The sequence below is a fragment of the Rutilus rutilus genome, assembly GCF_951802725.1.
Source record: "Rutilus rutilus genome assembly, chromosome: 1".
Taxonomy (NCBI): domain Eukaryota; kingdom Metazoa; phylum Chordata; class Actinopteri; order Cypriniformes; family Leuciscidae; genus Rutilus; species Rutilus rutilus.
This window is the reverse complement of record NC_140209.1, coordinates 10546118-10571593: the sequence shown is the minus strand read 5'-3', so window position 1 is coordinate 10571593 and position 25476 is coordinate 10546118. Positions and strand designations below refer to the sequence as shown.

Genomic DNA, 25476 nt, shown 5'->3' with positions numbered 1-25476 from the left:
TTACTGTATTCTGCCTTAGCATTGCCCATAAAATGACAATCGGTCATACCAAGGCAAAATACCATAACTTTTATTTTATAGCACAATGTTATGATAACACTTAAAATGTAAGCAATATTAACCCTATTGGACTCACTATGATAAAAATGGCTTCACATGTATCAACAAGAAGTTAAAGTAGCCTAGTGAGAATAGTTGGAATGGTTTTAATTAACATGAATGTCATAAAACAAAGTTGATTAACATCACTAAAGTATAAAAGATGTGGAACATCTAAAAGTTTTTTGAAAAACTGATTCTAAAACTGAAGTGTGCGTGTGTGTGTGTGTGCGTGCGTGCGTGAGAGAGAGAGGCGCGGGCGCGATCGAACAGTAGGTTCGGGAGGGTAGGGTGGATTATCCATAGACCAGTCACTCTTCATGGACACACAGCTGGGCTCTGGAGAATCTGATCTCTTCTGCTGGACTGAACTGTAATACAGCAAATAATAAGGCTTGGTGACATCAGCTGAAAAAATAAGTTGTTTCAGAGGCAAAGCAATTTTTATATGTTGATGCATTGCTGAGTCTTTTTTAATTTTATGTTGTCTTTATTGAGAGTACCTGCATCCTGGAGAAAAATCTCCATGTTCATTTTTTTGTACATGACTCATTCTGTCCTCATGGAGCTGCACTCGTGCATCTGATATACATCTGATCTCCTCCACTGACTATGAATAGAAATGACAGAAACACTGATTAAGACACACTAAACACTACTACAGTAATTCAACTAGAAATGTAGCTACCTGGAATTTTATGAACCTGAATAATACTGTTATAAATGTTGTTATTTGGTCAACTGAACTTAGAGCACATCCCATTATACATCCTCCTGAGAGCCAGAAAAAAAAGTTTTTTCAGGGTATATGCAGGAATCTTGAAGTTAATTTTAATACCTTTTCAAGACTTTTTCAAGACCTTCTCAATATTTTTTAATACCTCACCGCCACTTCAAGCTGTAACCATTTACATCAGTGATACTTTTAACTTAACAGTTTTAGTTTGTGATAAAGACTATACGCACTATACGTAATACGCACTGGGACCGCCAGAGCGTACATTCATTGTGCTTTTGAACTTCCGCCCGCCTGCCCGCTCTGGTGCTCTCAGAGGAAATTTACAAACGCACCCACAATAGCCTAGTTTTTTATGTACCTGTTCGGTTTTTTTTTAAATTACTAAATTCACACACTTTTACGATGTTTTTGGGATTCAAACTGTTGGACAGCTAATTCAGAAAAAATACTTTCAACATTTATAAGACTTTTTAATACTTTTTAAGGGTCTTAATTTTCCCAAAATTGATTTATTACCTTTTAATACTTTTCAAGACCCCGCGGATACCCTGTTTTTGAATTCATTATATTGTTTAAAGCATAAGAAACAAATGGGGGAAAAACACATTTTTGAAAAAATATATTTTATTCATATGTCATGCTATGCGCCCGCGCCTCTCTCTCTCACGCACGCACGCACACACACACACACACACACACACTCACAACATACCAGCAATGCAATCTTGACATCGCAGAGCATCAGAGCTAAGGCGGGGCTACAGATTAGGTGTCCCTAAAGAACCCAGCCTGTAACAACCTGGGAGTTTTGACTAGCCGGTAGCAAGTTTTAAAAACTCGTGGTGGATGTAATGGATTTGCTTTCTCGTCGGTTGTTTGACATGGATTTTAACCAGGGTTCAACAAAAGGTAGGCTCTAAATTATTCCTGCTGCTGGTGTATAATGGGTGTGTGGTTGCGGCTCCAACCAACCAACTCGCGTAGTTTTCAGTCAGTGGACTGGCAGGCGAGAGCTATCGGCTATGAATTTTGAGAGTTCAGAAATATAAGAGCTCAAACCCATGTTCAGCAGGCAGCCTATGAATATAAATCAAACTTGCATCACAAGTGTGTTGTTATTCTCAAACCATTTGCTGACCAAACAGAATTTCATTAAGTTTAGTAACAACATAATGTTTACATCAATTAATTTGGATAAATATCAGGTACCATATATAGCTACATGTTAATTTTAAGGAAAAATCTCTCACTAATGCTGTAAACATACAGGGAGTTGATATTATTATTAAAGGTTGAAATTAACAACTCATATAACATGGTTTTTATAATAATAACGTTTTAATATTTTTAATGATATGAGTAAAATTATGATATGTAATATTGTGCATACAGTATATTTAGCAAAAATACTCATTTCTATAGGCCAAGTTCATTTTTCTAGCTAAATGCTGTGGTCATGGCTTTTCTGAGGTAAATGTTACGTTACGTGACATTATTCTCCAGTTGTTTTATTGACCTATTTCCGTAGTTGAAGCAATGATTGAGTGATTACATGAGACATGATACATTTCAGCAAGTTGTAATTCATTCAAATTTATTTACTAACTAAAGAAGAGCTTTAGATCAGTTCACGTGTCGCTTGAACCGAGGTGCTACGGCGATCTGTCACGCCATATTAAAGAGCGCCAAAGCGGTATTTATTGTTTAAATTTCATAATAAAATTGACATAATTTGAAAGCTGAGACTATGTTTCATATCAAAAGCAGGGGCGTTTCTAGGTTTTAAAAACATCAGGGGCTGAGCCCGAAACGTCAGGGTCTGGGGTTATAAGATAACATAATTCGATACAGAGAATAATGTAGGCCTATATGCAGGGGGCAGACTGGTTCATAAAATCAGCCCTGGCACTGTAACCACACCAGCCCACATTACCACACAAACACGTGCATTGAAATGTGAGGTATTAGGGGGGTTCTAAAATTTGAATTTCTCGGACCTACATATATGCATTGTAAGGTGTTTGAAGGCCAAAAAATTTGGATAACAATAGTAATGTCAGTGGGTAGTAGCATAAATTATTTATCAAGCAGATAACAGATTCGTAACCATGAGAATGGGGATAAATGTTGTAATGAATGATCCACAGTACAAAATGGAAATGCAGAATGTTTCTGCTTATTGTTGACAATACACAATCACATATTCCATACAGGAATGGCCTTAAATGAGAAATCGTGCAAGGATTATTTTGCATAGATGTTACATTTCAGTCAAACACCAGTGCAATCTTTTTGTGTCCAGAGGCAAATGAGCAATTTATATATTAGCATTAAAGATTGGTTTCAGCAACTTTTTTCTTTTTAAAAGTTAGAAGTTAGAAAAAGTTGGTTTTCTTCTTAGATTAGTGCCCAAAACATTGATCAACTCAAGAAAGAAAAAAGTTGCTGAAACCAACTTCGTGGGCTGGTGTGGCTACAGTGCCAGGGCTGAATTAATCATGTTATCTTCTAACCCCAGCCGCTGACGTTTCGGGCTCAGCCCTTGATGTTTTTAAAACCTAGAAACGCCCCTGCATATAGCCTGAAAACATCTCATCTGACAGAGGACTGTGCGGCGGTGCTGACTGCATTATTATTATTATTTTTTTTTTATTGCTGTGAGATTGTTTACTGTTGCGCGCAAATCCTGGAGATATTCTAGGATAGGCTGAAATCACTCACGTGGAAATCTCTGTGTGAGAGATTTCAACAATCACCAGTCAGAGACAGCAACAAAGCCAAAGCAAAAAGAAATAAGGCAGCTTATGATTTCGGGGCTTTACATAGGCTATTGTCCGGTTTCATATTTGTCAGTCAACTTTTGAAAATACATTCAGGGCTGAAGCCCCGGCAAAATCGTCTGATGCCGCGTGTGCCAACGGCCCTTGGTTGGACGGCCATTCTGGACTTTTCCAGAATGCACAGGGCTGGGTTTCCCGATAGCGTTGTCTCTTAGCACGCTATGAAGACTCTTAAGGTATAACTTAACTAAAGGTATACCATTTCTAGGCATGTTCCCTGAACCATACTTTAGGAAGCTGCGTAAGATATACCTTCTTACGTGCGACGTTACCCGGTGCTGTCAGTGGCGATGGAGCTGAATCTGCTGATATCGACGGCTCAATAATCAATTATTCTCTTGTGCAGGGGCTGTTTATGTGAGAAAGCGGTGTTCTTTATAAAAGAAGCACTTCAGAAATACTTGAAATTACATTTATTAGGACTCATGGGATAAATATAAAAAATAATCCAAACTATAATAGCCTTGCCTACATAGGCTATTTTATATTGCTGCCATAATAAATTAATAAAATTTTTTGAAATTTTCTTCTCTTTCCCATTTTTGTTCGCTGAGGTGGAGCTGCGATGAAATATTGTTCTTGTAAATACTTTCCAGCATTTCAGTAATAAAAGTGTACATCTTACGTACGGTGCTCGGCAGTGATCAAAAAGGATTTAAACAGTGAATTTTGAATCTCTTCTTGTAAACTCTGTTGGCCAGGGATTTTTACGCGGGTTGAGTGAGAAAAAACACTGATATTATGGAGTCGGACGGCACTAAAAGCACCAACTTACCCCTGTAAATGTTTAAAATACCGTACAAGCCCATGAGAAAAATATTAGCGTCCGAATAGTACTTATCTGATAGTAGCCTATGCTTTCACTGGCCTTTAAAAGCGCTTTTATTAAATTAATAATAAAATATATATAATAATATAATTAAAATTCTAACAACAATCAGTGTATAATGACAATTTTATTCTTTGCATGAAAACACTTCAATTAGCCTAACTGTACACTGTCCGGGTGTATTAAAACTTCAGAATTATATTCATATAGACCTGCAACAGTGATAAGGTAAAGCTAAGAGTGATCCAGACCAACCTTACGAAAGTGTGACTTACAGAAGGTATACTTAACTAAGAACGTTTCGGGAAACACGTATTAACGATAAGGTACAGCTTAAGGTGTAACTTAAGAACCACGTAGCGTTAAGAAGGTTTCGGGAAATCCAGCCCAGATTGTCAGTCCATCCCTGCTCTCCAGTGTTTCCCAATAGAGCAAAAAACAGCTGTTTTCACAGCTTTGTTGGTTTCGGAGGGTGTTACCGAGAGAGTGAGTGCTCACACAAGATTGCACTATCCCCTGTGTGTAGGCACGCTGAAAGGGCGTTCATGGATGACTCATGTTCCCATTGCGGGAACATGACCATCGCGGTGTTACGGTCGTGACTGCGATACCTTCAAAGAGGTGGAGCCCCTTCGCTTATTCCCGAATCTAGCGCTCCTTCTGCCCAGCAGAAGAAGCCTACTTCGGTTATTAGCCTTGGTGACCTGAGGATCACAGTGAGATGTAAATGTGTAAAGCATGGTAAACGTTGGTAAATAAAAATAAAAATTTGTCTTATATTGCAATAGCATTTGTTATGAAAATAGCAACATACACATATAGAAACAAAAGGTACAACATGCCACTAATATAAATCTATAACGAAAAATATATTCCCTTAATAGATAATAAATTATTATAAAATTCAGGTTACCATAATAAATACAATTAAATTGTATAATTGTATAATTTACATAGCAACACTGAATTACTTGACTAATTAATCAAACCATTTAAGTTGCATCCAATAGTGTATCCATTACAGAATTTAAAGGTTTACTAATTTCTTTCTTTCTTTCTTCCTTCCTTCTTTTTTTTTTTTTTTTTTGAAGGCTTTTAAATGACAATAGAATTTATTTATTTTTTACAATAGAAAAACGTAGGTAATTTAGGTTATGTCCCATGATTAGGTCCTTTGATTATTAAACCATGTTAATTTTACTTATTTCTAGGCTACAGAATAAAAATGGACAAAGACACAATGGAACATCTCTGTTTAAATCTGGTCTTGCTGGGAGGATCAGGAGTTGGAAAGAGTTCATCAGGAAACACAATACTGGGACGAGACGCTTTCATCTCAGAGAGCAGCTCCACTTCTCTCACACACAATGTGGCTGTCGAAATCGGTAAAATTTGTGGATTACCGATCAGAGTTTATGACACACCAGGATTTTCTGATACAGTGTTGTTGAGTAAGGAAGATCTTAGGAAATATGAAAAAATTCTTCAGGAATGTGAATTGGGCCTGTGTGCGTTTCTGCTGGTTCTCCCAGCAGACAGATTTACTAAAGAAAATCAGGAAGCTCTGGAGAAGATTGAGGAGCTTTTGGGAGCAAAGCGTATACAAAACACCTGGATTCTCTTCACAAGAGGAGATGAACTGGAAGAAGAAAACAAGACCATAAATAAAGTCATCAAAGAAACTGAATACTTGAAGAGGCTTTCTCAGAAATATGAGGGCAGACACCACATGCTCAACAACAAGCAAAAAATAAGAAATGATGATCAATTGAATGCTCTGATATCTAAAGTTCTTCACAGGAACATAGAAAATCGTAAGTGTATTTTTGTCTGTTCACGTTTAGCATGATGAAAGTCAACCAGGCGCACACTGTATGATCTGTAATAGTCCTTTACGATTGTTGCTTGTGGATGGATCTCAGTTGTCATTAATGTCAAATTGTACGACAATCAAGATGCCTTAAAAACAGATGCATGCAAGAAAACTTGTCCAAAGTTTTACATCATCAACCCATACACCTTCATTGTCTGTGAGCTGCATTATATGCAGGACTGAAATTGTGGCTAACAAAGAAATCTCTAGCATTATTTGTGATCATGGCTTGTCTTGAAAAATTTGTCAATCATCATAGAAGTTGTCACATTGCAGGACTGTGCGCCAAACATTTTATCCCAAATGGTTATTTATCGGCTATCGGTCAAGTCAAGTCAAGTCATCTTCATTTATATAGCGCTTTTAACAATGTAGATTGTTTCAAAGCAGCTTTACAGAGATAAGCGTATAATTTAAGGTAACAGAGATTGTTTTGGCTTTATAGCGGTTCTTTAAGTTATTTTCCAGCTAAAGTTAGTTTTGATTGATTTGCTTCCGTCGCAACGATCATTTGTTATTAAATTAGGGGCCGCTAAGACGACACCATTCTCTCTACACAGACTTTAAACGTGAACCTGTGATAAACGCTGCTGGCGTTCACATGCGCATTTAGAATGGGTTCTAGTTATGTGCATTTGAATATGTGTGCGCAAGTTTGGAATTCCCTACAAGCCAAGCCTAAACAAAGTACTGGTGTTTCCTTATAAATTTTGATACAGAATTTTATTTTATTTTGTCGCTTTGGGGTAGGAACGCGAAACAAATTTTCCCGACAACGCCTTGTCTGTAGAGTGGTAAAGGGATCCTCCATAGGGAGAGACTAGTTGGCACTTCAGCACTGCGTTGTGAATATGTCAAACTAACAACTATAACTATAAACAAGTCTCAGGTGGCCAAATCATGGCCAGAATCGTACAGTGTGCACCTGGCTTTAGGCTTCCTTTCCAATTAATTATGTTCATTCATTCTTTCCTGTCACAAAATCTGAAGTTTTTCCAAGAAAGATTCAACACATTCTCACTCACAACTCGTGACATATTGATGCTTGGTCAGGATCCTCTTCACTTTCTTTGCTCAGGGTACAGCTTTAGTATTATTCCACTGCTTTCAGTGAGAACCCTTTGGCATCATACACAGAAGCGATGCGCATAAGAATATTGCCATGTGAAATTACATATACATATAAATTACATATATGCAAATATAAATATTTTAATATAAATATACTTAATTTGTTATAAAAATAAATATATTATATATTATTATGTATACTTTTTAAAATGTTATAATTATATACGCAAAAACTTACATGCATCTTGTTCTGATGCACAAGGCAAACAACTGAAAGCAAAAAAAATAATAATAAAAAAATGCTGGTAGTGGTAGCCTGAGCTTTAAAAAAAAAAAAAAAAAAAAAAAGTGATGCCCAGGAATCCTGACCAATTGTTAATATGTGGCCAGTTCAGAGTTAGAATGTATTAGGAAGATTAACAGTAAAGGAAAACCTTTCATTTTTGACAACATTAAAAAGTGGTTTAAAATACTTCTAAACTTTAACTGTAACAAACAAAAACAGGCTATGGCAGAGGTGCCAAATCCTGTTCCTGGAGATCTACCTTCCTGCAGATTACAGCTTCAACCCTGATCAAACAACTGAACCAGAGATGGTCTTATATTAGGGGGACGAGAGGGTCTGTATCTCTTACCATTGGATAAATCGTAATGGCTAACTTGATCATGTGACGCACCTCAGCCTATCGTGTAATGGCAGTGACGTCAGTGCACACAGTTCGAAGTTTTATGACAGTCATTTACAGTTTATGTTAATCAGCATTGTGTGGATTATTAGCGCATTGGTTTTGTGAATAAATGTTCTATATTTTGTGTTATATCGAAAGGTAGGACTGCATTGTTTGTGGAATGTGCTTTAAAAGCATGAATATCTCTTTAATCTGCAAAGTACTAGTCACTGCAGGGTGCCAAAAACTACCTTTAAGATTACACTGAAACTTATTTGTAATTTAATACATATTTACTTAATTAAAAGTATATGTATTTATGTATTTTTTTTTAACCATCATTCATTAAAAAGCGTTATATCATCATTAGGCACACAGAAGTTAACACAACACTTCATGTGTTATTTGAATTAAACATACAATTTAACACGATATTTATAATTAAATGATTAATTTTGTGTTTAATCATTAAAATGCATAATATCAGCGTCATATGTATACATGCATTTATGATAGTTATTACAATTCAAGTCTTATCATAAGTTAATGATATGCATTTTACCATGGTAAAACCCGAAAGCCAAAGAAAGAAAACATCATTTCTTTTAACATTGTTTTTTACTTTCTTTAGACAATATAGGCTACAGTATCACTCAATGTTACTATTAAATACGATGGTAATCCAGTAAATGTTATACCTGTCACAACATTCCCTTCTCTGCTTTCTCTTATAAAATAACCTTTTAATCATAGTTGGATCTACATATCGTTCCCAACAAAAGTATTGTTCTTTACAATACAGTAAAAGTATTTTTGAAGCGTGGTTGATTAACAAAAAGACTGTCAATTCATTATCATATTGACATCCATTCATAAAACACGGCCTTTGCTCTTTTCCTGCGTACCAGCGTTAGCATTAGCTGTTGTGCTTTTTGGTTAAAGGTTGCAGGCTGGTCATCTAGTGGCTTTGACTGAACCTTCAGGAGAACTTGATAATTACACACAGGTGTGTTTGATCAGGGCTGGATCTGAACTCTGCAATTATTTTAAGCAGCAGTGATATTGTCTCCATAATTATTATTTAAATATGACGGTAAATACAACCTAAGATGAACAACAACACATGCCATATTACACTGTGTAATTATTTAACAAAAATAAAGCAAAAATTGAGATATGTGAAAAAACAAAGTTTATTTCAAGATATCGCTGCTAATCCCAGATGCGTATAGAATTTACAACATTCTATTACAATCATGTTCTCATTATGTATATGATAGATTGGCGCTGCACTTAACTGTATTTCATAATCAAAGTGAATCCAGGCATTACTGTGGCCTTTCAAATCCAGTTTCACTTGATTTTCCCAGTCTGGAAGACATGCTGTCTAATGTCAAATCAGACCTCAGATACTGCCCACAATTCTGCAATAACCAATCAGAGAAAAAGAGAATCATCGTTTTGACGATAGTCATTGTCACATACGAGTACTCGAGTACTTGTTCCCATCCCTAGTTTGTACTAATGTGCTGTATTTAGTTTTCACCAAACATCTCTGCTTTGGTCTCGTCTGTCCAAAGGACATTGTTCCAGAAGTCTTGGGGTTTGTACAGATTAATCTTAACAAACCTAAACTGTGCTGTCATATTCATTTTAGAGAGGAGAGGATTTCTCTCGGTCACCCTTTCAAGCTTAATTTCTATGCTAGCAGTAAGCGTGAACTTCACACTTGACTTCTCTAATGTGGCCTATAGTTTCTGCTAAATAAATAATGACAGGATGTAATAAGTCATGTGTTGTTGTTCATCTGAGATTGTATTTACCTAATGTTAAGACTTAAGGACTAGATTATTTTTATGTTCTTATACATAAAACCACAGAATTCAAAGAGGGTGTACTTTCTTTTTCACATGCACAATATCCATGTACAAAGTAGGTGCTATAAGTTGAGGTATAATTGTGATCTGCTTTTTTCCCCTCTATATAGTGCCGAAAAGACAAAGAACTCCAGTCAACATTCCTGTCAAACGTCCTTTATCCAGAAGAATCGTGCTGTTGGGTAAAAGTGGTGCTGGGAAGAGTGCAGCTGCAAACACAATACTGGGACAGAAAGTGTTTAAATCTAAAGCTGGCTCAATTTCAGTGACCCGTGAATCTTCAGTGAAACACGCCACTGTTTCAGGCAGGAAAGTGTCTGTAGTTGATACTCCTGGACTCTTTGATACACACATGGGCTCTGAGCAGTTAATGATTAAGATAGCGAGAAGTGTTTACATATCGAGTCCTGGGCCTCATGCTTTTCTCATTGTGTTTCCTGTGAATAGATTCACTAAGCAGGAGGAAGAGATTCCTAAAATCATTGAGATGTTGTTTGGTGAAGAAGTGTTAAAATACTCCATCATTCTTTTCACTCATGGAGATCAGCTAGAAGGAAGGTCCATAAAAGAAATAATTGAGGAGAATGCAGCATTAAGACATCTAGTTGATCAGTGTGGAGGCAGATTTCATGTCTTCAGTAATATAGATGAGAATAATAGAGAGCAGGTGAATGATCTACTGCAGAAGATTGACACAATGATAGAGCAGAATGGTGGAGGATACTACAGTAATCAGATGTATGAAGATGCTGAGAAATTCAGACAAGAGGAAAAGAATGAGAGATTAAGAAAGGAGGTAGAGGAGAGAGTCAGAGCAGAGATACAGTGTGAGAGCAATGTGAGAAAACAACAAGAGAAGATTCAAAGACAAGAAGAGATTGAGAGAGTGAGAAGGGAGACAGAGGAGAGAGTGAGAAAGCAGACAGAGGAGAGAGTCAGAGCAGAGATACAGCGTGAGAGCAATATGAGAGAACAACAAAAGAAGATTCAAAGACGAGAAGAGATTGAGGGAGTGAGAAGGCAGACAGAGGAGAGAGTCAGAGCTGTGTGTGAAGCTCAAATGATGTCTGAAATGGAAAGACTTAAAGTAGAAAGACAGAGAGAGGAAGAGGAGAGAAAACAACAAGAGGAGATTCAAAGACGAGAAGAGATTGAGGGAGTGATAAGGGAGAGAGTCAGAGCAGAGATACAGCGTGAGAACAATGTGAGAGAACAACAAGAGAAGATTCAAAGACGAGAAGAGATTGAGAGAGTGAGAAAGCAGACAGAGAAGAGAGTCAGAGCTGAGTGTGAAACTCAAATGATGTCTGAAATGGAAAGACTTAAAGTAGAAAGACAGAGAGAGGAAGAGGAGAGAAAACAACAAGAGGAGATTCAAAGACGAGAAGACATTGAGGGAGTGATAAGGGAGAGAGTCAGAGCAGAGATACAACGTGAGAAAAATGAGAGACAACAAGAGGAGAACAAAAATACACCAGAGAGTGAAGAAAGAAGTGGATTTAAGAAGTTTTTTTCCAAGTATTGGAAATACTTTTTGATGGGCATTGCAGCTGGTGCTATTGTTGGTGGAGTTGTTGGTGGAGTTGTTGGTGGAGTTGGTGGTGGAGTTGTTGGTGGAGTTGTAGGTGGAGTTGTTGGTGGAGTTGGTGGAATTGGTGGTGGAATTGTTGGTGGAGTTGTAGCCTTAATTGTTGATAAAATGCAGAAGCGTAACTAATGGGTGGAAAGAATGTTGTACTATCATGAAAGGTCATTTTAATGCCAAACACAACTTAGGTTGAATGTGATTATTGTAAATTGGCGATTTTTGATGATTAGTTGAGTTTAATTTCCTATATACTGTGTTATGTTGCCAGAAGGCCTAAATATGAAATCTTCTGTTAAATCCCTCAAATTGGAACCTCTTCTAAATGATTCATATGTATCAAAGGTAACTGATAAAATTGAAACATTTATGGATGATCTTTTAGTTGAACGACTCTAGAAAGACCACGCCAGAGAACTTCATAAAGCTAAGCAAACGGATAAGAGGAAGAAGACAGGCAAGGACCCATCTTCCCCGGGACGTGTTGATCTGGCGAGGCAAGCAGATGATGAGGATTCTCAGGCAGAGGGAAACATTGCATTAAAGATTACTAAGTATTGTGAGGGGATTTATGTTGTCAGAGAGTCAATTTAAATGTCCTAATTGTGAAATATAATGCTTGCAAGAGAGGCTTGAATCGCTTGATACAAGTCTGCCTTGCAACTAAGGTGTTTGTAGTTTAAATGTCATACTTTTGCAAAAGAAGCTTGAATCCCTAGAAGCAGTGCTTTGCAACTTAAGTGTTTGTGGTTTCCTTTGATCTCTCTGAATATACTCACCGTTTCAACAGGCTATGCCAGCTTATTTGACCTTTAGCATAATTTAAGAAGAAAGAAAGAGTGAAGGAACGCTTAAATATATTACATTTAGACATTACATTTAGTCATTTAGCAGACGCTTTTATCCAAAGCGACTTACAAATTAGGACTAAATAAAGCGAGTCATCATGAAGAGGCAAAAACAACAACAACGCAAGAAGTGCTCAGAATACAAAGTTCAGGCATTATTCAGAGTAGCATAAGTCTGATAAGTGATGTTTCAAAGGATTTTTTTTTTTTTTTTTTTTTTATGAGGTTAAGTGCTCACGGAAGAGATGGGTTTTCAGCTGTTTTTTGAATGTTGCCAGTGATTCTGCATTCCGGATGAGGCCGGGGAGAGCGTTCCACCAGCATGGAGCTGTGAATGAGAATGTTCTGGAAAGTGATTTTGTGGCTCTCTGTGATGGAACCACGAGACGTCGCTCGTTGATCGATCGTAGGCGTCTGGTAGGGATGTAGACTCGTAGGAGTGAGTGAAAATAGTAGGGAGCTGAGCCTGTGATAGATCTGTAAGCAAGCGTCAATGCCTTGAATTTGATGCGAGCAGCGAGAGGTAGCCAGTGCAGAGAGATGAACAGAGGAGTGACGTGGGCCCTCTTGGGCTCGTTGAAGACAAGACGAGCTGCAGCATTTTGGATCATCTGTAGAGGTTTTGTTGCACATGCTGGAAGTCCGGCCAAAAGAGCATTACAGTAGTCAAGCCTAGAAATGACCAGGGCCTGGACCAGAAGTTGTGTTGCATGCTCAGTTAGGAAAGGCCTGATCTTCCTGATGTTGTGCAGTGCAAACCTGCATGATCGAGCTGTCTTTGAAATGTGATCTGTGAAGGACAGCTGGTCATCAAGCGTTACTCCGAGATTTCTGACCGACCTTGATGGGGTGATTGATGATGACTCTAGCTGGATGGTGAAGTCGTGTTGTATAGACGGATTGGCAGGGAGGATGAGAAGCTCAGTCTTTGCCAGGTTGAGCTGCAGGTGATGTTCCTTCATCCATGTGGAGATGTCCGCCAGACAGCTTGAGACCCGTGCAGCTACTGTGGGATCATCTGGTTGAAACGAGAGGAAGAGCTGTGTGTCATCAGCATAGCAGTGGTAGGAGAAGCCGTGTGCCTGTATGATGTGTCCCAGTGATGTAGTGTAGATGGAGAAGAGGAGGGGACCAAGAACTGAACCCTGGGGAACCCCTGTGGTCAGTTGATGTGCTCTGGATACCTCACCTCTCCATGCGACCTTGAAGGACCTACCTGTGAGATAGGACTCAAACCAGTGGAGTGAAGTTCCTGTGATGCCCAGTGATGAGAGGCTGGACATAAGGATCTGATGATTCACAGTGTCGAAGGCTGCAGACAGATCCAGGAGAATGAGGACTGAGGACTTGGAAGCAGCTTTAGCGATCCGTAGGGCTTCTGTGACTGACAGTAATGCAGTTTCTGTTGAATGCCCTTTCTTGAAGCCAGATTGGTTGACATCCAGCTGGTTGTTTAGAGACAAAAAGGATGTTATTTGGTTGAAAACAGCTCTTTCAAGTGTCTTCGCAATGAATGGTAGGAGGGAGATAGGTCTGTAATTCTCTACAGATGATGTGTTTAGTGTTGGTTTTTTAAGCAGTGGAGTGACCCGAGCCTGCTTGAATGCTGTAGGGAAGGTGCCAGTATGGAGGGATGAGTTGATTATGTGTGTGAGTGATGGTAGAAGTGTCGGAGAGATGGCTTGTAGAAGGTGTGAGGGGATGGGGTCTAGAGGGCAGGTGGTAGGATGACTGGAGAGGAGAAGTGTAGATACTTCTTCCTCGGTTAGCGAGGAGAAGGAGAACAGTGGGATATTGGCTGTGGAAGCAGTCAGTGTGGGTTCCTGTGTGTGTGGAGCTGAAAACTGACTGCTGATAGATGTTGTTTTGTTGGTGAAGAAGTTCGCAAAATCGTCAGCAGTTAAGGAGGAGGAGGGTGGTGGTGGAGGTGGGCAGAGGAGAGAGTTGAATGTCTTGAAGAGTGAACGTGTGTTGGAGGAGCTGTTGATCTTGTTGTGGAAGTATGAAGATTTTGCAGCATGAACATCCACAGAAAAGGAAGAGAGGAGAGATTGATACATACTCAGGTCAGATGCGTCTTTTGATTTGTGCCATTTCCTCTCCGCTGCCCTAAGTTCAGTCCGGTGTTCCCGAAGAACCTCAGATAACCAGGGGTTAGGGGGAGTAGCACGTGCTGGCCTGGAGGAGAGAGGGCAGATAATGTCTAGAGAAGAGGTTAGAGTGGAGCATAAGGTGTCCGTTGCTGTGTTCACATCCAGAGATGAGAATTGTGAGGGTGGGGGAAGAGAAGATGACACGGCAGAGGAAAGATGGGAGGGAGAAAGTGAGCGCAGGTTTCGCCTGAAAGTGACTGGTGGGGGTGTTGGTGGTGAAGGGGTAGAGAGATGTAGACTGAAAGTAATGAGGAAATGATCTGAAACATGGAGAGGTCTCACCAGGATGTTGTCTGTGATGCAATTGCGTGTGTAAACCAGGTCCAGTTGGTTGCCTGATTTGTGAGTACCTGTGGTGATGAGTCGTTTGAGATCGAAAGAGGCTAGGAGAGAGGTGAAGTCTGTTGCATGCGGCTTTTCGAGATGGATGTTGAAGTCACCAAAGACTAGAAGTGGGGTGCCGTCCTCAGGGAAAGTGGACAGCAGCACATCCAGCTCATCTACAAAGTTTCCCAGCTGACCAGGGGGACGATAAATGACTACAATATGGATCTTAGTGGGAGTTGTAAGTGTAATAGCATGATATTCAAATGAGTTGTTGTTGCATAGAGAAGAGAGTGCGGAGTATTTGAAATTGTTAGAAACGAGGAGCCCTGTTCCCCCACCTCTCCCAGACTGGCGAGGGGAGTGAGAGAAGGAGAAATTGCTAGAGAGAGCAGCAGGGGTTGCTGAGTTTTCTGGACGAATCCAGGTCTCAGTCAAGCCCAAGATACTAAGAGTAGAATGAGATGCGAAGGCTGGAATGAAGTCAGCTTTATTGACTGCTGACTGACAATTCCATAGACCCACGGAAAGAGAGAGTGGAGTGTGTGAGGATGAGAGAATTGGACGCAGATTGGCAGTTTTGCGTTGTCTTTTGCGCGCGATGAAGGGGCGTTGGCGAGAGATCACAGTAATGTGTTGAAAGCACATGTTGATTAATGTCAACAATAAGATAAGAGAGGGAAGGAGAGGGGAAAAGGAGATACGTAAGTGCCTTTCTAGTGTCCTTGCTCGGTGGAGTCGCGCAGGTAGAGTCGCTGGTCTTTACCCGAGTCGGTCTTCACACGAGGAGGCTGAGCACGAGAGCTGAACGCTTCCGCTGACGCTTCCGCGACAGCGCGCAAATTACATAGTTATACAGATAATGCTTCACCGCTTGAGTGAGTACAGCTGTTTCGCTCGGGCAATTAAGTCAAATAACGTGACAATGTGCCGAATCGAAACTGCTGAGAGCAAATAAGGCTTAAGTGCAAATTAGACTGCAATATTAATTTTCACTCGCGGCTTTTGTTTAATGTAGTCAGCGCGTCTACTCAAATACAGAATTATGTGAAGTTTAAAAATTGAAAATAAGCAGAGAATCGAAAATGGCCTTACCTTGACTAAAACACAACACTTAAATGACAGGAAAACTGAGTAGTCCAGAAAAACACTTGCATGCGCGTTCGTTGGGGTGCCTCTTATGCTGAACGCTGGTCCTGACGAATGACCTTAAGTTTCTCTATTTATAACTGTTCCTACAGATGCTGTTTCGCTCGGGCAATTAAGTCAAATAACGTGACAATGTGCCGAATCGAAACTGCTGAGAGCAAATAAGGCTTAAGTGCAAATTAGACTGCAATATTAATTTTCACTCGCGGCTTTTGTTTAATGTAGTCAGCGCGTCTACTCAAATACAGAATTATGTGAAGTTTAAAAATTGAAAATAAGCAGAGAATCGAAAATGGCCTTACCTTGACTAAAACACAACACTTAAATGACAGGAAAACTGAGTAGTCCAGAAAAACACTTGCATGCGCGTTCGTTGGGGTGCCTCTTATGCTGAACGCTGGTCCTGACGAATGACCTTAAGTTTCTCTATTTATAACTGTTCCTACAGATGCTGTTTCGCTCGGGCAATTAAGTCAAATAACGTGACAATGTGCCGAATCGAAACTGCTGAGAGCAAATAAGGCTTAAGTGCAAATTAGACTGCAATATTAATTTTCACTCGCGGCTTTTGTTTAATGTAGTCAGCGCGTCTACTCAAATACAGAATTATGTGAAGTTTAAAAATTGAAAATAAGCAGAGAATCGAAAATGGCCTTACCTTGACTAAAACACAACACTTAAATGACAGGAAAACTGAGTAGTCCAGAAAAACACTTGCATGCGCGTTCGTTGGGGTGCCTCTTATGCTGAACGCTGGTCCTGACGAATGACCTTAAGTTTCTCTATTTATAACTGTTCCTACAGATGCTGTTTCGCTCGGGCAATTAAGTCAAATAACGTGACAATGTGCCGGATCGAAACTGCTGAGAGCAAATAAGGCTTAAGTGCAAATTAGACTGCAATATTAATTTTCACTCGCGGCTTTTGTTTAATGTAGTCAGCGCGTCTACTCAAATACAGAATTATGTGAAGTTTAAAAATTGAAAATAAGCAGAGAATCGAAAATGGCCTTACCTTGACTAAAACACAACACTTAAATGACAGGAAAACTGAGTAGTCCAGAAAAACACTTGCATGCGCGTTCGTTGGGGTGCCTCTTATGCTGAACGCTGGTCCTGACGAATGACCTTAAGTTTCTCTATTTATAACTGTTCCTACAGATGCTGTTTCGCTCGGGCAATTAAGTCAAATAACGTGACAATGTGCCGAATCGAAACTGCTGAGAGCAAATAAGGCTTAAGTGCAAATTAGACTGCAATATTAATTTTCACTCGCGGCTTTTGTTTAATGTAGTCAGCGCGTCTACTCAAATACAGAATTATGTGAAGTTTAAAAATTGAAAATAAGCAGAGAATCGAAAATGGCCTTACCTTGACTAAAACACAACACTTAAATGACAGGAAAACTGAGTAGTCCAGAAAAACACTTGCATGCGCGTTCGTTGGGGTGCCTCTTATGCTGAACGCTGGTCCTGACGAATGACCTTAAGTTTCTCTATTTATAACTGTTCCTACAGATGCTGTTTCGCTCGGGCAATTAAGTCAAATAACGTGACAATGTGCCGAATCGAAACTGCTGAGAGCAAATAAGGCTTAAGTGCAAATTAGACTGCAATATTAATTTTCACTCGCGGCTTTTGTTTAATGTAGTCAGCGCGTCTACTCAAATAGAGAATTATGTGAAGTTTAAAAATTGAAAATAAGCAGAGAATCGAAAATGGCCTTACCTTGACTAAAACACAACACTTAAATGACAGGAAAACTGAGTAGTCCAGAAAAACACTTGCATGCGCGTTCGTTGGGGTGCCTCTTATGCTGAACGCTGGTCCTGCGTTATATTATATATATTAAGGGTATAGCAGAGGATCTTTCCGAATTCTAGATAAGACCCGCCCTCTCCACTTTTTGAAAAGTTTGATTGATTCACCAGAATGATTGACAATTAGGAGGACCAATAGTATAGGTATTCCACCCGGAAGTAAAAAATCCTCCGCTATACCTTTAAGCTTTCTAGCGTAGGTGGCAACATATGAGATATGTATATGTGTTTATTGCATAATAGCTTTAATGGTGGAAAGTTCCAGGCCAGTTATTTCACCTTGTAAGGGTTGCTGCATTGTTTCTTAAGCGAAGATTATTCAGCATTGGCAGCACCGGCATTTATTCTTGATTCTTGATGTCTGTGTGTCTACATGAAAAAAACAAAAAAAAAAACATTTGGTTTCTGAACAACTTTAAGAAATCCATTGGATTACAGTGAAAATGCTAATATATATATATATATATATATATATTATGTTATTCAAGAACAGTGCTGTTATAATCAATAAAGTAAACCTAACTCAGAGATTAGTCTCTAAATGAGTTCAGTGTTTCAGGTCAAAAATGATTGTTACAACACCATCAGATCACTTTTTCTCTTTGTTCATCTGGCTGTTATAACTAAATTACAGCGGCCAAACTACATCTAAAGTTAAAAAAGTAAGGGTCAAGAACCCAACTAAAGCAAACACTGATCTCCATAATGGTGACATTAAATTTGTGATGTTCTCCTTCAGTGATTCTGCTTGTTAACATCAGGTGTCTTCAATAACGCTTAATCATCACTCAATTAATCATTTAATTATCTCATTAACTTCAACACTGGGGATTTTGCTGTTTAATGAGTTTTAATACCTTTAAAAACGTCCACATTATGACAAACCATTTGATGTTCCCCGAATAAGTAACTTTAATAACTGTATATTTATAATAAACAAGCCACTCCTGTAAGAAGCCCTGAATGTAAATTAATTTCTCCTGTGCTACACTAGAGCCTTTGGAGAAACAGAAATGAGTGAAAACATCACATATATTCAATTAAAGCATAAGTTACCACTTCTCCAGAGCGACAGTCACACTGATGTCTGCTGTTTCACCAGCACACTCTCGTCCTGTTGGAGAAAAAGTTAAAGGTCAAAGTGCATTTCCAGGGCTGTAGTATGAATCTACTTGAAATTTACCCTGTAAATGACAAAGCAACAGCTCAAACTTACCATCAGATTCTTTCTTAAGTGAAGATTCTTCAGCATTAAATGAATGTATTGTCTTTTTTGAGTTTATTGTCTTTGTATTATTCTGAAACTTTTTAAAGTAAAACGAAACCATTTTTTGGTGATTTGAAAAACTTTTAAAACAAGTCTCAGAGTGATTTTTTTCCCTAGAAGTATCTTTACTTTGTTGTAGTTTAGATATGAATACTAAGCAAACGCCCAGTGAAACAGACCCAGGACTGAACTGGATTGGACACCGCAGAGGACCCTCAAACAACTTCTAGCATCTTTAACCTGCAGGTAAGGACAGTGTATGATTGTCATAGGTTATGTGAATGTTGTAAAAGGATTTAGATGTTACAGCAGCATAGAAACACAATAACTGACAAATGAACAAAAAACAATAAATCAGAAATACTTCCAGAAGAAAAGTAAACAAAATCTGTTATAAAATACAAGTAAATAATCTAAGAACAGAAAATCTTCACTTTACTATTTAAATCAAATCAGATTATATATGTGCATTATACAGCATATACTTCATGAATAGAAATAGATTTCTTAAAAAAAAAAAAAAAAACTTCTAGTGGTCTGCAAGAGCCAATATCTGTACCTGTTCCAGTCTCAGTTATTTAAATCTGTTCATTAGAGGCATGTTTAAATGTCATTCAATTCTCTTCATAATTTTCATTTAACAAATATACCTTGTTTAACTTATAAAACTATTCGTTATTATTATAAAAATATAATTAAGAAATTTGTGTTGCTAGAGAAGCCTGTCAAAACAATAACACTCTATAGCTGATAAGAGACCATGGAAGCTGAAAGAAAATATTCAGTGGTTGACTAACGACTGTGTAACAAGTGCCCTCAACATAGGTTGGTGTAATGGACCAGTTTCAATGTTAGTGGCGAACAGAATCAATACTGGTAGTAAATAAATCACAGAATCATGTAAGGAAAATACTCCAAAATATATTGTAATTCAGCAGCATAAACAGCATGAACCATAATTTGAAACAAAACGATAAAAATGATACACAAAATATGAAATCTCTGTATTGTATATACATGTATACCTTTTATTCTAAGATTTTAATTATTTTTTATAATTAAAAAATAAATATGAGAATACTTTTTGTGCACAAAAACAATGAATAGTTGAATAAAATTGTTATTTATGTTGTTTTTTGTGCACAACAAGTATTCTCGTCACTTGATAAGCTTTGGTTGAGCCACTGTAGTCACTTGGACTATTTTGTCAATGTCTTTACTAACTTTTCTGGGCCGGCAAGTTTCGATCCCATAGAAGCCTATGGAGGAGTGATCCAGCTCTCAGATTTCATCAAAAATATATATTTTTATAATTTTAATAATATAATTTGTGTTCCGAAGATGAACGAAAGTCTTAAAGGGTTAATTGGAACAACATGAGGGTGAGTAATTACTGACAGAATTTTCATTTTTGGGTGAAATAACCCTTTAAAGGGGTGGTATAACGCCCCTTTTAACAAGATGTCAAATAAATATCTGATGTCCCCAGAGTGTGTATCTGAAGTTTTAGCTCAAAATACCCCACAGCATGTTACAATTATCCATTTTTGAGAGTGAGCAAAAATGCATCATTTTGTGTGTCCCTGTAAATGCAAATGAGCTGCTGCTCCCGGCACAGAGGGCAGAGCTACAAGAACTTGTGTGTGTGTGTGTGTGTGTGTGTGTGTGTGTTAGCAGCTTGCAGCTTGCCGACATGCACTAAAATACAGTCAGAAATTTTCAAAATGTTCCTTTTATAATCAAACCGCAGTCGGACAATGAAGGAGGGACTCAAGAAGAAGACGACATGTAGAAAGCAACAGGACGTTTCTGAATGGTTAGTTGATGAATTTATGTTGCTGATGTGGAGTCAACTATCTTCAAGTCATTGATTAGCATATTCTGTCACGATAATCTATAAATCGCTCGTATGGGAACTATTGTAAGATGCCTACAGAGTGACATGCTATTGCATTTGTGTTACGCACTGTATTGCAATACATTTGAAAATACGGATAGCATGAGCAGACTCACAAATGTGCTCGACTACAACAACTCTTCCTCTTCTCATGGACTCACCCCCTTTGGTGCATGTAAATTTTAGGGTTTGTGATGTCACTAACCCGGGAGGAAGCTTGTGTAGTATCTATCAGTCGTTTGTTGTAGTCCTTAAAAAGGGATTTCTGTAAAAGAAAATATCTCCCTTTGCTTTGAACTTTGAGTGCTGTAACTTTGCAGATGTTGTTTGTGCTCAAACAGCAACAATACACACTAACTAAAGTTAGAAAAGTGAAATCATAATCAACCACCCCTTTAGTATTTTTTTTTTTTTGTGCCAAACAAATTAACTAATGTAAAATAAACATTATTGAATAATAAACTAAATGAAAAAAACAAAATTAAAGCAAAACAGCAGTGTTGGAGCTGCAAACCATGCAAAGGAGGATGCAAAACCATTAGTTAATAATTACTGCATCAGCAACTAATAAAGATTCTAAATGATTAATAGATTAAGTAATATATGAAGTTATTAATTAAATGTGTCATAATGTATTAATTCCTTAATAACTTATTTTATTAACTAAAAGTGTAAATTAATGAATTAATTACCACAGTTGGTTAAAGCAATGTACTTCAACTTCTTTAATTAATCATTAACTAATTATTTGCAAATGTATCATTATGTTATGACTTTACTTGTTGAGGCACACGACTATTAACTAATTGTTAAGTAATATGCCAATGCTCTTTCTATTACTTATAGAACTGTCTTTGTAAGTTGAAGTAAAACTGAACAGTATTTGTCTTTATAAAATAAAAATTTATTTGAACAAAAGATAAAAATACTCAGTAGCACCTCATTGCAGTACACGAGATCCAGGGGGCGGAGTTGGATCCAGATTTAAGGGGTGGAGATTGGTAGGTTTAGGGGTGGGTTTAGGTATATGTAAGGTGGGAGGAGTTGGATCTGGATTCAACTCCTTCCCCTGGATTTCATGTTCTGCAGTGAGGACCAATTAAAATAATTAATATTTGTAGCAATTAATATTTATAGCAAAATATCAAAAGGTTACAGGTTATAATACTTCAGCTTATCCAATCTCAACAGGGCAGTCCTGTATTGGAGAATTACACAGGCTATTTACCTTGCAGGCAGTTCAAGCAATAGATATAAAAATAACTTGTCCTCATCCGAGCTATTCAAGTTAAGATAATACAGCAGAGCAGTTTGAGCAAAAAGAGTTTCAGTTAATAAACTGAACTGGAAGAGAGCTGATTTCTCCCCAGGGATGCACACGACATCAAAATCAAAAATGCAACAGCTAACAGTCAAAAAGCAGTCATATTTATACGGAACTGGGTTACATTGTTCCTATGCAGTTTCTTGGGTTTTTTCCAGAGGAACTAAATCATGTGACATCAACCTTCTATTGCCTCAGTCAAGGAGGCTTCTGGTGTCGACATTGTTTCCTGTGATTCAGGCCTCTGTGTAAGTGTGTGCGTGTATATGTATCTGGAAGTGTATTTGTAGGTTCATAATATCTTTTGAAATTCAAATAGTTCCCTACCACTGTTCAATATCATTTAATATATTGATCATTCATATATTGGGAAATTCACGAGTTCCTTTGGCCATATAATCTTTAAGCTAATAAGGTTAATCGTATTTGGCTTGCTGTCCGCAGTGCAGGGGTTTGAGGAAGTGGCTTCAACTCGAGCTTGGATACACCCCCCAGTGGGACTACTAATGCTAGGAGGATGAGTATAGTAGTAAGATGCCTAAATTATATTGATGGAGTTGGGGAGGTGGAGGGATGCCAAAACAGCTGATGCCAGAGCAAGGTGAGCGGCTGCTTATAAGAAAGATTAGATGGGTTCACTCCTCCAGAAATTACATTGTGAACTTCACTATATTTTCTTTTCATAAGGGTATGGCCCTTATTTTCCTTTTGCTATTGCTATTGCTGCGATTGCTGCTGCTCCTAACCCTCCTCCTACTACCGCTCCTACTCCTACTACGCCTCCTCCTATCACTGTTAGTGCTGTTTGCCCGTAGTCCATCAGTTTTTGTTTAAAAGCCTCTTGTTCAATCCTTCTTTGGGCCTCTTTAAATATGTAATTAGTGTAGTGCTGTCCTCCGTTGATCCTCACCATTTCATCAATCTTCTTCAGCAGTTCTGTGACCTGAGAGCGATTACTCATGTCGTTGTTGTTGAATGAGTGAAATCTGCCACCGCACTCATCAACAAGAGCCTTGAGATCATTACTTTCACTGATATATTCATCTAATGAAAGCCCCTTCAGATGATCAGTGTGAGTGAACAGAATGATGGTGTGATGAGAAGCTTTTTCTCCAAAGTTATTCTGAATCCATTTCACTGTTTTCTTCTCTTCTTCTGTGAATCTCACATCCAGTCTGATGACCAGCAGAAACGCATGAGGACCAGGAGCAGACATGTAGATGCACTTCACAATCTCTTTCTTCAGTTCTTCTTCACTCATTGACGTATCATAAAGTCCTGGAGTGTCGATCACTGAGATGATTTTATCCTCCTCCACTGCAGTCACACATCCTTGACAGTGTCTAGTCATAGACTTAGCAGAACAACCTTGATTAAACACAAAGTCGCCGATGATGGTGTTTCCTGTTGAACTCTTTCCTGATCCAGTTTTACCCAACAGCACAATCCTCCAATCTGTTAAAGAGAGAGGAATTTAAAATGTTATTTACACTTTAAAAATGATGCTCAATAGGGGCCCTTTACCCAGTGGGCCTCGAAATTACATAAAATGACTAATAAGACAGAATAAGTATATAAAATAAGTTAATTAGCATTATTTTAATTTACCCCCTCAACAATTTTCCCATCGAATAACCAGGGTTTCAATTGTTTTGAAAAACCTGGATATGTTGTATGAGGTCAGCTAATTTTAAAAGTGTGATTTCTAGAAAAGTCATAGTAATGGTACACCATTAGAGGAGTGCTTTACACACCATTACACACTAACTAAAGTTAAAAAAGTGAAATCATAATCAAGCACCCCTTTAGGATAATTCATGGCCAGGTGTTGGTGGTTCTTTGCCTCCATATCGTGTTTTTTGTTTGCCTCCAATCAATGCACAACGAGCCATAGATTATCACTTACAAATAATTTACCTTTTTACGTGAAAATCTCTCAGAATTAAAATAAATAAAACCACAAATGGCTAAATATGTACCCAATTTTAAATGCAAACTTTCTCTAGCAATCTTCTGTATCAGCCCTTCCATCTCTTCCTGGCTCTTCACCTGTTTCCTGAGATCTCCCTGGTCTGCAGAATCCTTCTCTCTCAGATTCAGTTTCACTTCTTGTTTCATCTCCTCCTTCTTCAGATAGATCTCATGCCTGTAGTTCTGTCCTCCATTGTTCTTCACCATTTCATCAATACTCTTTAAGAGCATTTTGATCTGGTAGGGATCACATTCACTTTTGCTGTTTATCACGTGATATCTTCCCTCAAAGTAGTTCAGCAGCTCTTTAATATTCTCACTCTCAATGAATTGAATCCATTCTTTTCTGGATATTTTGTCTCTTCCAATAAACATCACCATAGTGAACCTCATAGCTTGAGCCCCAAAGTTCTCCAGGATTTCCTCCACAACGTTCCTCTGCTCCTCTCTGCAAGTCTCCAGGTTGATGATGAGCAGGAACACGTGAGGAACAGGAGCGGAGAGATCCAGGCTCTTCATCATCTGCTTCTGCAGCTCTTCATCAGTCAGTTGAGGGTTGAAGAATCCTGGAGTGTCGATGATGGAGATGTTTCTGTCTTCTACTCTTCCTCTCTGTATCTCACTCTCTCTGGTTCTGCTTTCTTTAAATGCCTCTCGACCCAGTATTGCATTTGCTGTTGGACTCTTTCCAGCGCCAGAGACTCCCAGCAGCACAATCCTCAGATCCATTACATCATGTTGTTCATCAGGCTCTGTGAAAGAGAACGTTTTTTGAAAGAATTAAGATTAAGTTTAAGAATAAGTTTGCTTTCATCTAATTATAAAATTACCTTTAATCATATTGACAAAACCATACAGTCATTTTATATTTAATTACAATGCTTTAGTCTATCTGCTCATTTTAGCTCATAAATGTTGATCTGCAAATTTAACAGTCATTTGAGCGTTAAAACAGCCATGTTGATCTGCTTTATCAATGCAGAAATGTATTCTGAAAACAACTGCAATTTCTGAAAAAGACTTAAACTTAAAGTCAATGATCAAGAGCCCAACTAAAGCAAACACTGACTAAACAAACTAAACATTTTCAACTAAACATCAACATCTAAACCTCTGTTAATTCTCAATAAAAACTTCTGTAGAC

The 25476-nt window shown here is 38.2% G+C and overlaps 2 protein-coding genes across 5 annotated transcripts in view; one reads left to right on the top strand and one right to left on the bottom strand.

The window, feature by feature from the left end:
- LOC311287301 (GTPase IMAP family member 8-like) overlaps positions 1–18762 on the top strand; it is a 446844-nt gene extending 428082 nt beyond the window's left edge. The window contains exons 1-4 of one of the 2 annotated variants that reach the window (XM_084404030.1): positions 1541–1747; positions 5719–6321; positions 10107–12420; positions 17830–18762. In XM_084404030.1, the coding sequence (XP_084260156.1) occupies positions 1690–1747; positions 5719–6321; positions 10107–11713 (2268 nt within the window). In that variant the 5' untranslated portion in view covers positions 1541–1689 and the 3' untranslated portion in view covers positions 11714–12420; positions 17830–18762. Of the gene's footprint in view, positions 1–1540; positions 1748–5658; positions 6322–10106; positions 12421–17829 lie in introns of those variants that run through there. The other variant, XM_084404031.1, reaches the window with a different exon arrangement.
- The window catches only part of LOC311287374 (GTPase IMAP family member 8-like), a 39644-nt gene that overhangs the window by 9428 nt on the left and 4740 nt on the right, over positions 1–25476 (bottom strand). For 2 of the 3 annotated variants that reach the window (XM_084404183.1, XM_084404185.1), the window contains 2 exons: positions 24341–25084; positions 20162–23816 (listed from right to left, as the gene is read on the bottom strand). The exons of the other annotated variant lie outside the window; for it this stretch is intronic. In XM_084404183.1, coding sequence (XP_084260309.1) covers positions 23059–23816; positions 24341–25084 — 1502 coding nt within the window. In that variant the 3' untranslated portion in view covers positions 20162–23058. Of the gene's footprint in view, positions 1–20161; positions 23817–24340; positions 25085–25476 lie in introns of those variants that run through there. 3 annotated transcript variants of the gene reach the window in all.